At 56.5% G+C, this 15763-nt stretch overlaps 1 protein-coding gene across 3 annotated transcripts in view; it reads right to left on the reverse strand.

The window, feature by feature from the left end:
- ACSS1 (acyl-CoA synthetase short chain family member 1) overlaps positions 1-15763 on the reverse strand; it is a 43827-nt gene that overhangs the window by 1723 nt on the left and 26341 nt on the right. For 2 of the 3 annotated variants that reach the window (XM_030872504.3, XM_060284618.2), the window contains 10 exons: positions 13083-13258; positions 12554-12706; positions 9407-9554; positions 8211-8348; positions 6281-6373; positions 5288-5400; positions 4954-5080; positions 4260-4387; positions 4080-4143; positions 1818-1936 (listed from right to left, as the gene is read on the reverse strand). In XM_030872504.3, the coding sequence (XP_030728364.1) occupies positions 1818-1936; positions 4080-4143; positions 4260-4387; positions 4954-5080; positions 5288-5400; positions 6281-6373; positions 8211-8348; positions 9407-9554; positions 12554-12706; positions 13083-13258 (1259 nt within the window). Of the gene's footprint in view, positions 1-1817; positions 1937-4079; positions 4144-4259; positions 4388-4953; positions 5145-5287; positions 5401-6280; positions 6374-8210; positions 8349-9406; positions 9555-12553; positions 12707-13082; positions 13259-15763 lie in introns of those variants that run through there. The other variant, XR_011376726.1, reaches the window with a different exon arrangement.

Raw genomic sequence — 15763 nt, forward strand, 5'->3', positions numbered from 1 at the left:
ATCAGCTGTGGTCAGGGGTTTAGCTGAGCCTCCACCGGGAGGCTCTCCCCTACCCAGGTGGACCTCACTGCCGACATGCATTTCTCCTGCCCGCTACACTGGGGGGTTCCCAGGTGGCAGCAGAACCAGGCATTCTCGGGGCGCCTTGTCTCCTCCCCCAGCTGGGGCCGTAATTGGCTTTTTCTAACATAAGAAGCAAGGGGTGCTCAAGAGGAAAATGTCTTGCTTAGTGTTTGAAACTTAGCCTTTGACATTTTCCAACTACGTGTCGGGAGCCATATAGGAAGTGCCTTTGAGTCTCAGCACGGACGAGACCCGTCACAGCACGGACGAGACCCATAGTGTCAAGCAAAGCTGGTGCTGTCAGGCATAAATATGGAGAAGCAAAGCTCTCCTCTGTGTGGTTCCCCTTGTTTTCCCCGGCCTTTGCCTAAGGTGATTCTTAAAGGATTGCTATTGGTGTTGGGAAATATGTATAGTTTTAATGCAGGGGTTTAGGAAAGACCCCAATTTAGGGTAAAAACTAAGAGAAGGATTATGGCTACTCCGGCTCCTGTAATGATTATATTTGAAAATTTTTATTCCCGGGCCAGGGCATTGGACTTGGGGAGATACAATGGTGGGAACATTTCTGCAGCAGCTTTTTATTTTAAAAGAAAAATTGCAAGAGTTATGGCCTCTCAGTGGAGTTATAAACATGTTGGGAAATACCTGGGTATGGTGGCGAGGTTTTATGCAACGGTGGGTTTAATCAATGAGTTTATGGTACAATGCCCGCTCCCATGGTCTCCTAGAAGTATAAAAAATAATGTACATTGTTTGGATTATAATGATAGGGTTAGAAAATTTGTGGATGAAATGTTGTATTTTTGCTTTTAATTGTTAATAGAATTATTTGCTTAAGTTTATAGCTTGATTGAGCAGAATGTGCAGGTACAAGAACACCTTAATTTTTTGAGAAGAATGAAGAAACCGTAAACAGAGTTCCTGACCTAGATGTGACCAAGATGTACCTAACCACAAGGGATGAAAGAGACCGGAGGCAATAAGAAGATTACTTAATTTGTTTAACCTGCTGATGTAAATTACTTTTGTTTTATGGTTTATGTAAAGGATTTTTTGGCATGGGAATCATGGGAATGAGGTTGTTAAGATTGAAAATGAGATTATGTTATAGTATAAATGCTTTGGAATCATGAAAAATAAATTTGTCAGAGCCTTGCATCCTTTGAGGTGTCTTGTGCTCTGTCCACGCCGACTCCGTCTCCCCTTTGGGTGAAACCTGTCCAGCTGGGGCTGGTCCCCGGCAACTACGGGCATCCAACGTCAAGGCGATATGTTAAGGGATGCGTTTGGGACCTGTAACAGTGGCCTGTCTTTTGAAAGAGTCCAGTTAACTTACGGGGAGTTCAGGGGAAGCTCTGGTCACCGGACCGACAGTCTGACTTTGTACGGCACTGAGTGAAGCTGGGCCCTCCTGCCACCGAGGCCCAGCTTCCAGCCAAGGAAGGAGTGAAAAGCCAGCAGGGCTTAGAAGGTGGCCCAGTTCCTCCTTGAAACTGACCCCAACATAGGCTCCCAGACAGGGTCTGGTGGTGTCTCCTCACCGTCCCGGGGACCTCTGGTCCCACTCCAGGCCTCTGTTTACAATCCACGATGCTCCACGGCCCAGCCCGGCCCCTGCACAGGTGGCTGTGTCTCCCTCCGTCCGAGGACGCAGCAGCCCACCGCCCTTGCCCACCTCCTGCCACCGTCCCCCGTCAATGGTGGGAAGCGAGGAGGAGCAGTGCTGTGGCCCCTGAGGCGCGTCCACTCACCAGGACCTGGTCGGGCACCGCATACTTGGCGATCTTGGAGGCCACCACCGACCGGAGCTCCTTCACCACCACGTCTGCATCACCCGCGTCATCTTTCAACACGATGAAGGCAAACGCAGCTGGAAGGAGACCAGAGGTTCAGGCGCATCAGACCACGACCCACCTCCCGGGGCAGCATGTTTCACACAAATCGCCATAAATCCGAAGGGGCTTTAAATCATACGCTGGTGACCCTGTGGCAGCTGGTCTCTTTACTGCAACCCCAAAGGTGCATTTCCATTTTCATTCAAGGTGGAAATGACTCCATTGGCTCCTCTGAGCGCCCCAGGTGGCGGGCATGTCCCTGGAGCCGTGACTCACGTCTGTCTGCACACCCGTGACACAGCCGTGACGTGGGCTGTAGAAGATTCACTCTCCACCCCGTGTGACAGGTGTGGAAACACCGCCCAGGCACTAGTCTCTGGGCACGTGTCCAGCCTGTGGGCACCAGCCACGTGGCTATTTAAAGGTAAGTTAAATGTAAAATGCAGCTCCCCAGTCACGTGAGCCACGCGTAGCCGGGGCCCACCGTGTGGACAGCACAGACAAAGAATGGCTCTGTCGAGGCAGGAAGTTCTGTTGGGCTGTGCTGGTCAACCAGTATTTTAGCACAAACACCAGGTTTTGTTTTCAATACTCCAGTGAGGATCAGAATGGCTCCCACGGGTGTCCAGCACGTTTCTCCTTAACCCACCGGGGATGATCTCGCACATGGACCCAACTCCAACTCCATTTCTCTCCACGTGAGCAATCGCTATCCCAGCGCCACTTAGGACGGTCTGTCCTTTCCCCCTGACCCGCACTGTCCTGCCTCCAAGCCAAAGCTCTCTCCACAGTCTCCTTCTTGCCCACTGGCCTGTCCGTCCCTGCACCGAGCCCACCCCATCCTGATCTACACTCCGTGCGCACCACCTAACCCCCACTGGTCCTGTCTGTCTGCCTCTCCCCTCTCCCCCAGCCCCTCCAGTACATGAGCCCCCGGGGCAGGGACTTAGGTTGCTCTCCAGGTCTGCGTCCTAATCACACAAGACCTGGGGGCTCCCCTCCGTCAGATCGAGCGCAGAGAGAGTGGGGACAAATACACACCCACAGCTTTTGCTGTTGTTCATGTTTTACAAGTAGACAAATGCTCAGATTTGTTAGAAATCAGGAAAACGTACATCCTCATCACACCCAATACACAAATTCTCCCCCAAAGCCTGGCAGGCAATGCCAGATTCGCTTAGGATGCAGGGAAGGGCTGCTGGTGGGAGCATGATGTGGGCCGAGGCCCCTGAGATGCACACTCGAGGGCCCGTCCTGTCTCATCCCCTCGACCCCCAACAGCCCCCCACATCCCCGCCCCTGTTATCATGGGCGACATCCTCACGGGCACATCCTTCTGTGGCAACTGAAAACGCTTGTTTAAAACACTTAAATAAGTGTTCAGTTTTCCAACAGGTTGGCTTAGGGACAGTATGTAACAGAAGAAGAGCACACAGACGTGGCTGGGAGGCAGGTGACACTGGGTCATGGTGCATCCTGACAGCAGGAGGGAGAGTGCCCCGGCCACTCAGCCAGGCAGTAGACGTCAGTGTGCCCAGCAGTGCAGCATAAGGTCAGGGAGTGTCTGGGTCACGCCCGGCCAGGCCAGGCCAGTGTGACTGCTACATGCCTGGCATTACAACACTCAGGTGACCCGGCCCCTTCCCAGACCCACCGCTTAGGAACTGACGGACTTTGGAACAAAGTGTGTCCCCAATAAGGACCGGTCCAATCACTGGCTCTGTGCTCCCCTGGCCCATCGCTGTGCAGGGGGAACCACAGGTCAGACTCCTCCAAAGAGTCTCAGGTCAGTCAAGGAGCCGCTGCAAGGCACGGGGCGCTTTGACGGAGCACATGTGAGGGACGTGTGAGCAGCACAGCATTTGCACACGCTGTCCCTGACAGGGCCACCAGGGCCCTGTGGACGGGGAGGAAGCTCCCCAAGCTCAGCTGGGCCAAACAGGTCACAACTGCTTGTGGGTGAGTGTCCTTAAAGGACGGCAGAACCAGGACATTTCAGAGCCCTGACTTTTTTCTAACACTTGTGCCTGTTCAGCCTCCTCACCCAAAATCTCCACTTGAGAGAGACGTGAACCAGCAGCCTGACCCACGAGAAAGCCCTGGCCCCCGCCCACCGAGCCTGCTTCTCATACAGGAGCCCTGGCCCCAGGGCCAGGAGGGTCCTCGGGGGACACGCACCTTCTCCCTTGATGTCGTGCGGGTAGCCGATGACGGCGGTCTCGGGCACTGCAGGGTGGTCAGCCTGGGCGTGACAGAGAACGCAGAGGTGAGGCAGCGACTCAGCCAGTGACGACCACCCCAGACCCCAGGCAGCGGCAGCCGGTGGCAGTGCAGGGCACAGAGGCCGGCTGGGCTCACCATGGCGTCCTCAATCTCCGCCGTCCCCAGCCGGTGGCCGCTGATGTTGATGACATCGTCCATCCGCCCCGTGATCTGGTAGTAGCCGTCCTCAGTTCGGTAAGCCCCGTCTCCTGTGAAGTAGTAGCCTGCAGCACAGTGGGGGATTCAGCACCAGCTCCGAACTGGGACCCAGCGGGGCTCCCATCCTTCCGTGAGGGACACCCCCTGGACAGGAGGAAGCGCCGAAGCCCCCCTGCCGACGCACCACCCCCCATGGAGACACCTCTCCGGTGCTGCTAAGCTGGTGCCAGTAAAGGGCAGAGGGGCTGCCAGACAGCAGGAGGCTGCGAACGTCTGGAAGCAGAAGATACGAGGAGCCCACTCGAGCTTCCCCAAAAGTGTCGCTGACGTGCTTGCGACTGCAGAGCATCGGTTCCCAGGGGCACACGTGTACGTGAACTCCCACCAAACGACACGACACAAGCCGGGAAGACAACGACATGGAGACCGGGGGGAGGCCTGGAGCCACCACGATTGTCGCCAAGGTGGCGTCCTGCTCTTCTCCTGGGAGCCCATGGCCTGAGCCCCTGGGAGAACCCCGAGCTGGACCGCTCCTGGCTCAGAGGTAAGGAAAGGAGGGAGCGTTCACGCAACCCCCGGCCCCTCGGAAACGGTTCTGAGACCGAGTCCAGCGGCGGCAGGAAAGGCTCACCCGGGTAGGCCTTGAAGTAGGCGTCCATGAATCGCTGGTGATCTCCGAAGATGGTCCGGGCCATGCCTGGCCAGGCCTGGGACAGGCACAGAGCCCCGGACACATCTCCACCCTTCAGGACATTTCCCTGCAGACCCGGGAGATGGGGAGACAGAAGAAGTGACCATCTCGCGTTCTCCGAACTGCCGGGCCTGAGACAGGAACAGGACAAGTGCCCCAGAGGGAGCTGCCCGGAGCTTTCTCCTCTGAGAGGAGACCCTGCGGTGGGTGCCGCGCGACGAGGGAGGGCAGACGAGGCCAGGGGGTGGCGGGGCACGTGGGCAGGGAGACTCACCTTCTCATCCATGAGAACAGGGACGATGCCAAACAAGGGCCTCATCGCCATGCAGGGCAGGATTTCTGCCCCCTCCTCCGAGGGCCGCGGCGAGATGCAGATGCCCCCCGTTTCTGCGGGGAGGACAGAAAGAAACACCAGTGGGCCTGGGGCTACTGACACGTGTATCCAGACCGTATGGACACAGGGTCCACACACACAGCTGCTCTCCAGAGTGGGAGGGGGTAGACCTGCCCATCCGGGGCAAGAAAACAGTCCCCAGTGACAAAAGGACCTCTGAGGAGAAACCAGGCTTGGATGCCGGTCCCCTCCACTGTGGAAATGAGAGCGGGCCGGGGGCCAGGTTCAGCCCCAGGAGCCACGGCCCCCATCACGTGTTGTGGGGACGTGGGGACGTCGGAAAGGAGGGCAAAGGGAAAGAACGCCCACGGTCCTGCCCCCAGGCATTTCTCTGGCTCCGGCCTCCATCAGCCTGCATGGGAAGGGCCCCCCCAAGACTCTGCTGTAGGGAACACCTGGGGCCTTCCTGAACCATGAGGCCCACGCCACTGGGAACATCTCACTTTCTGGCTTCTTGAAGGACGAGACCTCAGCCATGTTTATTACGTCAGTGGTGGTCTCTTGCCGCCAAAATCCTGATAAGTCAGACACCCCAGAGGAGGGGGGCAAATCAAAACACAGTGGTGCAGAAAAAACTCCTTTCCCTCTAGATCCAAATCTAGACTCAAGGTCGCTTAAACAGCAGGACCCATCACTGGGCTGTACCGGGTTCAGGAGGTGGGCCGCCAAGGAAGGGAACCTTCGCAGGGCCCTATGTCGCCCCTCTGCCCCCTCCCGGGCCCCATCTTTCAGACGAGGAAACCAAGGCTCAGGGAAGCCGTCGCACCCATGTCTCAGCGGCAACTGCTGCCCCAAGCTTCCTCTCCCCACACGCCAGGCGCCCGTTGAGCTGACGCTCCGTGCTCCCTGCCCCTCCCCCGGGGATGTGCTCACCTGTCTGCCACCAGGTGTCCACCAGCGTGCACCGGCTGTCCCCCACCACTCTGTGCAGCCACTCCCAGGCCTCGTGGTTGATCGGCTCTCCCACTGCCACCACACGAGAGAGAGAAGGTGTTAAGAGACCTCCAAAAGGCTGAAACCAAAAGGAGCTGATTTCACGACGAAAACAGCTCTATAATTTTCCCAAAAGACACAAAAGGAGACTTGAAAAAGCAGTGAGATCATCAGGTTTATGGCTATGGAAGAACACAAATGACAATGAAATATTTTCACCATTAGAGGGTCAAAAGCCAAGAAGTTGGCAAGAGTGTGGAGGAAACAGCACCACACACACTGCTGGAGTGCGGTTTGCAGGGCGATTCGAGTGTTTCTCTTCCCGTTTAGAAGTGCACACGCCCGTGGCAACTGCTTTGGATGCCTGCTGGTGATGGAACCCACTAAAGCCAGACACACTCGTCCTGTGACTGGAGAAGGTCGCTCCAGGCACCCACCCCCAGAAGCAGACACGGACGGGGATGTTCCCATGGCCAAGAGCTAAAAACTGTCCATGGAGACGAAAATGGCGAAGTGAATCGTGGCATGTTCGTGAGGGACCAGCACCGGCCAAGGCATGAATTGGCCCAGGTGCAGGAGCCGCCGTGCTGTTCACCCACCTGCCAGCACGGCTCACTGATCCTGATGGAAGAAACACGTCCACACATCGAGGTGCGGGAAAGTCATTCTGGCTCACACACCCTTTAACTCAGACCTTATGCTAACTGGAACAGCCTGTGTGGCCCGTCAGACATACACTGCACATCTGCGTTAATCATTAAAGAAAAGGGCAGGCTGTCCAGAAGTAAAGAATGTCTGAAATAGAGATAAATGCCTCCCTGGGACGCCAATGCTGGGACTCCTTTGATGATAAGACTCCCTTCCCAGAGCCAAGGCTATACTGACTCTCTGCACGTGCTGATCTGCTTTTTTGAAGCCTTGAAGGAACGTATCCCTGACTGGTTTGACGTTCTTTGTCCTGATAAGACATAAAACTGCTGAAAACCATGCTTCTCTGGAGCACTTCCCTTAGAGCTTGTAGTCCTCAGCTTGGTTTGAATAAAATTCTCTTCTATTCTTATTATAGACTGGTTACTGATTATTTTCCTCGACAATACCCTGGTCTCAGGAAACCCCCGCAGGGCTCTGCTGCTGGAGTCGGTTATGCAGCAGGGGTGCCCCCAAGCGACACAGAGCCCAGCCAGCTGGTGAGGACTCCCTGGGGGGAGTAGGGGGTCCCTGCACGCTAGCTGCTGCCTGGTCCAACCAGAGAGTGGCTCTGGTCACAGCCCTTAGGGAGTGAGGCCCATAGGAGCCCGCCCCTGGCCTAGGGGACGCGCAGCAGAGCACTCTGAGCACCTGCCTTGTCACCTGTGTCCTGCTTCCTTAGTAACCGAATCCCCTGCAGGAGAACAGGCCTGGCGCCTTCCACCTCCCAGGACCACCTCAACTCAGGGTAACCCAGGTCACCTTTCCAAAACGTTCTCACATGACTTGGCGACATCTATCCTGATGACGAGTGGAGATAACCTTTGATCTCACAACTCCCTCCCTGCCTGGAAACACGCACCCAAGGGCAGAATGGCAGTGATGACAGCACTGGGAACAGCAGGGGGTGAGATCCTGGGCAGCCATTAGGGAGAGGGCTCGGGCCTGACCTTCCAACGGTGGTGAGTTTTCATAATGAAGACGGAGCACAGACAACATCACAATGCTGAGCCCCAGACCCTTAACGGCTGTGGGCTCCCAGAAGGGGCTTCCACGTGGGACATCTGCTTTCTACTGGCTGCAGCCGCATCATATGAACTCAGCGCAGACACAGCCTTTGTGATGAAGCCATCCAGAGACCTGCTCTGGCTCTGGCACACACATGCCGCCTGCAGCCGCTCACCTGAGCCCAGGGTCCGCAGGGAGGAGCGGTCATACTTCTTCACCCAGGAATCCTCGAATTTCAGCAGCAGCCGGAAGGCCGTCGGGGCTCCATAGAACTGATTGATCTTCAACCTCTGCACCATCTCCCAGTACCGACCTACAAGAGGCCCCGGGTCACGTCACCTCCATGAGCCTTACTTAGAGGCGGCCCACGTTACCAGGCGCCGGACGTGTGCAGACACCCACGGTGTCCACGAAACGCACTCTGCATCCACCTCTGGGACCGGAGGGGCTCCCCATGGGGCCGCCTCCTGCACTCCCCGCGTCAGAGGCTGCAGCCTCCGCCTGGCCCTGGGTGCCGACCCACACGCTGACAGCCCATGTCCTGACCCACGGGACACAGCGAGGAATCAGGTCAAAGGGATATTACCGTGAAGTAGCACCAATGCAGAACCGCATTCAGGCACATTTAAATGGTCTCTAGTGGCGACCCGTGCTTCCCCCGGAGCAGCAGCGGCGCCCAGGACGCACGCGCCCCGTCAACCCCCCAGCTCGCCGCCACCACTCTGCACACAGGAGGTTGAGGCCACCTGAGACTCGGCTCTCATCCCTAGCCGGGCCCCCTGCACGCCCTCCAGGAGCACATCTGGCCCCTGCGGGAGGCTGGAGAGGACCTGGAAGCGGGGGACCAAAGTTCCAGGCACCAAACCGTCAGCGCTGTGGACCGCCTGGGCAAGAGCCTGGGCAAGAGCCTCGCAGAGCCGCCAACCTTCAGTCACGTTTGAACAAACACTTGAAGACGCTGTGCCACAGGGAGGAAGATGCCAGGGGAGCAAGACGTGGGTCCTCAAAGGGATCCCTCTCCATGGTGGCGGCTCCAGGCCACACACCACAAGCTCGGCCCGAGTGGCCTGAAGGCACGGGCAGCAGGGCGCCCGGGGAGGCTGGCCACTGGCCTCGGCCTCGAGGAAGGGCAGGATCCGGGCAGGTGGCCGCAGAGGTTAGGGGGACACTAGCGTGGGTGGTCTCCCGAAGGCTCCAGCGACTGGAGCCCCTCCCATTGCGTGTGTGATCCCACTGCAGACCTGGCCCGGCCCCTGCCGCCCGGCAGCTTTGTCACAAGAACCCACAAGCCCGACCCGAGCAAAGCCTCCACCCCGCAGCCCGCACCCCCCAACCTCTCCTCCTTCCTCCTGCCCCTGCTGCAGTCCGCACCAGCGTCGGGGTAAACCGGGGTGCTCTCAAAAAGGACGCTGGTCGCTCCATTGCACAGAGGCCCGTACACCACATAGCTGTGTCCCGTAATCCAGCCGATGTCAGCCACGCAGCCAAAGACGTCACCTGGCCGGTAGTCAAACACAAACTGCAGAAACAGGAGGAGGGGCTGTCAGGAGCCTGTCACCCGTTCCCACACATCACAGGGCGTGTTCTGTCACCGAGGCACAGCTGCTCCCATGGCCCCCGAGAGCAGGAGTGAGGGCAGAGCAGCCACAGCGGTGATGAGAGGGGAATCACTGGTGACAGCAGCGCCAGGCCCGCAGATGACAGCAAAAGAAGCCGGACTTTAGAGGGGACACTCTTTGAGCCCCAGCACAAAGCCCATGCATACGCTGGAGGTCGCCTAGTACTAGTCCTGAGGCAGGCGGGGATGGGGGTTTTGGGGGAGCGGGCGGATGTCAGGGCCTGAAGGAGCTGGCCACACGTGTACCCACAGGTAAAACTCCATTCAGTCCTATGTCTAAAATAAGGGCACCTTTCTGCATTAAGTTACACCATAGTTTTTTTTGTTTTTTTGTTTTTTTACACCGTTTTTTAAATCCTTCTAAAACTGCAAAAAACAAAAGCCAAAAAGGCCAAGAAACGCACCAAGCATCATCAGCTTCTAAGAGTCTGAGAGACACGGGCATCTCCTTATTCTTGCCAAAAAGTCAAACCTGAACCTGACCCTGTCTGCGGGTCCACTTGCCCTTTTGCAGGAGATGCTGAGGACAGAGAGGCACACAGCCGGGCGCTATAACCGACAACATTCAAGGAAATGAAGGGATGGAGGAAAACCCATTGGTTAAACTTGGCTTAAAAGGCTTACCCAAAACAGTCAGTGGGCAAGAGTAAGCTACAGTACCTAGGGATGCACATTTGGGTGACAAAACTAGAAAGGGCAGGGACACTATGGGCCATGAAGGGGCTTCTGTGTGAGGCTGGCAATGTTCCAGTTTTTGAATGAAGTGAGTTTGTCCAACAATAATTCATTAAGCCACACATTTGATTTCGGTGGTTTTCTATATCTGTGTCCTATTTTGCAATAAAGATGTTTTCTTAACCTTTGGGCGAGTGGCCCAGTCTCTTGCTGCCACAGACACACACTGAGGTCCCCCAGGAGTTTCCAGACAGCACAGTGGTCTCAAGTCTGCCAGGGTCCTGTGGAGCCGTGACCCAAGGCAGAGGGGTCTTTCAAGGAAACCACTCCCACTGCACTGGTGAAGCAGGACTCCCACACCCCAAGGCCCACAGCATTCCGGAACTGAGAGGATTTTTAATATGAGGACCCACAGTGCCACATCTTTCAAGGGGCTGGCGACCTCTCTACCTGCTGTTCTTGGAAGGAGAACAGGTGCCCGGGACCAGCCACTCTCCAAAGGGCACCCTGACCCCACTGCTCACCCTGAAACCTGCCCACGTCCCCACCGTCCCTGCAGAGTCAACTGTCCTTTTCCCTGAAGAAACCAACAGTCCTAATACCTTCAGCGGGTACGCGGACGGACACACGGACACGGACACACACACACACACACACACACACACACACACAGGCGTACACTCATAGACACACGCTTATGTACAGAAGGCTGAAAGTTTCTATTCCTAATGCTTTAAAATGCCCTCACTGTATTGAAGAGAAATTCAAAAGATGGTCCCGTCCTTACATCCCCACTTCTTTTGCTCATGTAGGCAGTGTCCTGGTAACGCTTGAAAACAAAAAATGAAGACTCTTTCACCACATTTACAGCTCCCCTAACGCTAATTTTGTTATAAATTGATGGAAACACGTTGACCCATTCTGTGACCTTCCTGGTGTTCGGTCTCAGTAGCTACATTTTCCAAAGTGTTCTGACCTACACAACGTGTCATTCTTCGCAACATGCCCACCCAGAGCTGAGCAAGGGGCTTTCAGACGAGAACAGCTCTGTGATGCTCACGGTCACCCAGCGGCCAGAAGACAGCGGCTTTAGCATGGACTGTGTCAAGCATAATACCTCGTCTTCCCGGCCTGGTTCTGTGACACGTCTATCTTTCTGCCTCACTTCCGCATCTTCAGTGCTGCCCGCAAGTGGCTGCCACTCCCAGGCCTCATCTTTGCCCTCCCAGGACCCGCTCGTCGTCCGTGCTCATCCGTAAGGTCCACCTCCGGATGACCAGGCCTGGGATATATGCTGATACGACCGATCAGCATACCCCACTCCCACCCCCACCATAGTGACTGAGTGGGCAGGGCCCTGGTCCCCAGCCAGACTGTAGGTGCTCTCAGCGTCCAAGCCCTGCCTAGATGCGCCTGGGCTTCCCGGTCACATGGCCAGTCGGCTCCCCTGCTGCTGGCATTGCCTGGGGCTGAGTTCTGCCTTTAGCCAGAGAGAGAGTCTAGTCCACAGACGATATCCTGAGACCCCATCCCACCTGGGAAGCGTCAGCTATTCCCCAAGGCAACCAGGGATGCATGTTAACCAAAATCCCCCCACCCACCCATGTTTAAATGAGTGCTGATTTTTAAATGCATTTACTATAATAAAACTGTGCCAGATCATTTGCTTTATAATCCTTAAAGGATGGTCCCCTGTAATACAATTTCCATACACTAAATTTAAGCCTCCTCATAAAATCAAGTCTTTTAAAAAATTTTCCTTTTAAAATGTGGCCCCAGTAAGCAGAGCCTAGAGGCCACAGCACTTTTAGGGGCCCATGAAAATGTTTTACTTTCTTTCAAAATCAGATGAAAAAGATATCTTAAGTAGAAGAACGCGTCTTAACAAATAACAATAATGTACTCATATCTACACCAACCTTGTTGTATAGGAGAAGGGCACAGGAAGGCCAGAGCACTGGACTCCCAGCAGCTGAAAGCAGCCGTGCCAGCCAGCACGTCAGGCCTAGGGAGGGCTTGGCACACGTGTGACGGGCTAAAGACCAGCAGAAGACACAGGTCCAAGGACCCAGGCCCTTCCGACAAGGACAGAAACTCAGCTCCCCAAGCCCACTCCTCCACCACGCTGATGCCAGGACTCCCGGCCCTGCTCGTGAACACGCGAGGAGAAGACGTTAGCAGGAGCTCTGGCCCCCCGCCTGGAGCCCCCCGGGGCAGCGCCCTACCCGGTGCGTCACAGCGGCGTACAGCAGGTAGCCCGCCTGGGTGTGGACAAGCCCCTTGGGTGTCCCAGTGCTCCCCGAGGTGTACAGCAGGAAGAGCGTGTCCTCACTCCCCATGCTCTCTGGGGCGCACACTGGCTCCTCCTTGGCCATTTCCTGTGAGGGAGAAGACCAGACAGCCCGTCAAGGGCAGTGACCTCGCCCCTGCACCCGGCATCCCCGAGAACACCTCTCCCCCTCGGCCTCAGGACTCGGCAGACAGGGTTCAGAGTTCACCTTCTCTAGCCTGCCCCAGTTTAATTCCAAATAAAAGGATGGATCCAGTCATTTCTGTTATGTTAAATGTTTCCCTCTGTCTGTGGAATTTGAGTTCCATCTTCCCTACCCGGATGGAAGCCCATCAAATAGCAAAGGGGAACTCTGGGCACCTCTGGGGGACCCAGACTGAGAACCACAATCTGACAAGACTCAGACTCAGTTAATCCAATGACAACCTCTTCTCCTCAAACTATACAAAAGGAGATAAACCCACCTGCTCAAGGGGGATGTCCAGATCCCCCATGTGGACCTTGTTGTCTGTCCTGTGAGCCACGAGGACATGCTGGACGGTTGGGCAGAGCTTTATGGCTTCGTCCACAATCTTCTTCAGCTCCACCACACGCCCTCCCCGGAGTCCTTGGTTGAAGGTGATAACCACCTTGCACTTGGCTATCGGAGTCAAAGGCAGGTATTTCTGGTCAGTTTCCTCCCCACTCCGACCTTCACAGCCCAGACAGCCACACACCCCAGGCCTAAGGGTGTGATGGATAAAGTCCATCCTTGAGCAAGAGAGTCAACACAAAAAAGTGAAGTTCCACCTGCTTTGGGATCTTTGTGCTCAGAGCAGAAGCGCCAGCCTCTTCCCAGCTCTGGGAGGAGCAGGTGTAACTGGAGCTAAGCCACTGGAAGCTCAAATCTGCCAGTCTCCCGCTCCCTCCCACCTGCCCCAGGGCCTTCCCAGGCTACCCTCCACCCACCACGCCCCAACCCGGGATGACCCGGAGGGATCACGGCTGAGGTGGGCTATTGTACAACTGGCCCCTGAGAAAGAGCCTGGAACAACCATCCAGCTGCCATGCTGATGGCCAAGCACAGCCCTCAGACCTGTGACGTGGGCACCGAGGCCTGATTTGGAGCCACAGGCGGAAGTGTTGAGGAATCACCCCACCCAGTAGTCCTCAAGCAGCCCCTCGGGGTTCATGCTGACGCCCGGGCCCCATCGCCTTCCAGGGTTTCCCCGCGGTCTGAGCCCTGGGCACCCACAGTGGGAGCTCCCCGGCCTCACTCCCTGCAGCCCGCAGCACCTTCCAGGACCACCTCCCCAGTGAACTGCCTGCACTTGAACTCTCGCCTCAGGGCGGCTCCTGGGGGCCCTACCTGAGGCGCCAGCCTCCCTCAGCTTTCCAGTCTGAAACGTGCTTTCTAGAGACATGCTCACAGCCTCTCTTCCTCCCAAGAGCCCTAGAGGCGGCACAGCCCCGCGGGCCACCTGTGACCAGCACAGGCCTTTGCCTGGGTCAGAGAGATGCTCTGGACTGCTTGGGGCACCTAGGACAGTGTCATCAGCTCTGCACGCCAGGCCCCGGCCACACACACTGTTTGCTCCTCGAGCCTTGGCAATCGGTCACCGTGGGGAGACAAAGTCAGGTGGACAGAGCCCACCTGAGACGCTCCAGGCCTACATCCCTGAGCTGGGGCTGTCCAGGGAAGCTCCCTGTGGGGCAGGAAGGGAGATGGCCAAGCAGGTAGAAAGCGACCCTGCTCAAGGGGATGAGAGACAAAGAAAGCTCAGGACCCTCTGGAGAAAACAGTGGCCCCTGCCCAACCTGGGTGCTGGAATCCCGGCCTCCGAGACACAGGCCTCACTCCCGGTGCCCATCTGTGCGAGGCCTCCCTGCCCGAGTGGTTCTCCAGGGCAGGAACCTCCGGGCCTGACACGCCCAGTCCCCAGGAGGTGCTTGAGGAGCACCCTCTCTCTGCGGTCCCCGAGGGCGGGCAGCGGGGCCGTGGCAGGTGTACGGCATCAGCACAGGCAGGATCAGCAGACACTTTGGTCTGGGGAGGATTCACTTTCACCCTGGCTTGTGATCAGGTCTCAGCTTCTGTATTTGTTTTTAATTGCTCCCATAGCCAATTACCACTAATTTAGTGGCTCAGAACCCCCATTTTTTTTTTTAGCTCACGGTTCTATAGTCTGGGTGAGCTCGGCCGTGAGACTCTAAGCTGGGTTCTCTGCTTAGAGTCTCACAGCCAAAATCAAGGTGCCGGTGGGGGTGCGGGAAGATCTCACCTGGAGGCTCTGGGGAGAATATGCTTTCAGGTTGCTCAGGGTGTTGGCAGAAGTCAGGTCCGTGTGGCTATAGGACTGAGGCCCCCATTTCCTTGCTGTCAGTCAGGGGTCGTCCTCAGCTTTTAGAGCCACCTACACCCCATGCGCACAACCTCCTTCATCCTCAAAGCCAGCAAAGGCAGGTCAAGTCCTTGTCACTTGGAATCTCTCTCACCTCCCTCTCTGCCACATGTTTTCTGCTTCAGCCAGAGAAAGTTCTCTGCTTTTAAGGATCGGTGGTTACACCGGGCAGACCAGCATCATCCCCCCACTTTAGGGTCCCATCACATCTGCAGAGGCCTTCTGCCACGTAAGGTACATATTCACAGGTACTGGGGAATTCGGGCGTGGACAACTGCTTGGGCCACTAATCTGCCCTCACAGCATCTCGCAGAGCCATTCTCCACCCTCCCCACGCCTCCCTCTCTCCACTCCTCACACAGCCTAGACCAGGAGGGAAGATAAAGGAAGAGGAGTGGCGAGAGCCCAGAGGCCAGGCCAGGGGGCCGGGCCCGTAGAATAGGACATACTAACCGGAGAAGCTGCCTACTCACGGTGAGACCTGGTCGCCACACTGACACTCTCCTTCCCAGTGGTGGACAAAAGACAGCTGTGAATTCTCTGACCTGGTCTCACGCCACTTCTCATGGACAAGTAGGGTCTAGGCCCCCTCCCCTTAAATTTGGGGTGGCTACAGACTGGTTTGACCAATGGAATAGAGCCAGAATGATGCTATGCATATTCCAGGGTCAGCCTGTAGGGCGAGTGGCAGTCTCCTTGCTTCCTCGTGGAGCCATAAGCCACCATGTAACAAGTCTGACCACCTGAGGCTGCCTTGCTATGGG

Source organism: Globicephala melas, chromosome 15 (assembly GCF_963455315.2).
Source record: "Globicephala melas chromosome 15, mGloMel1.2, whole genome shotgun sequence".
Lineage (NCBI taxonomy): Eukaryota > Metazoa > Chordata > Mammalia > Artiodactyla > Delphinidae > Globicephala > Globicephala melas.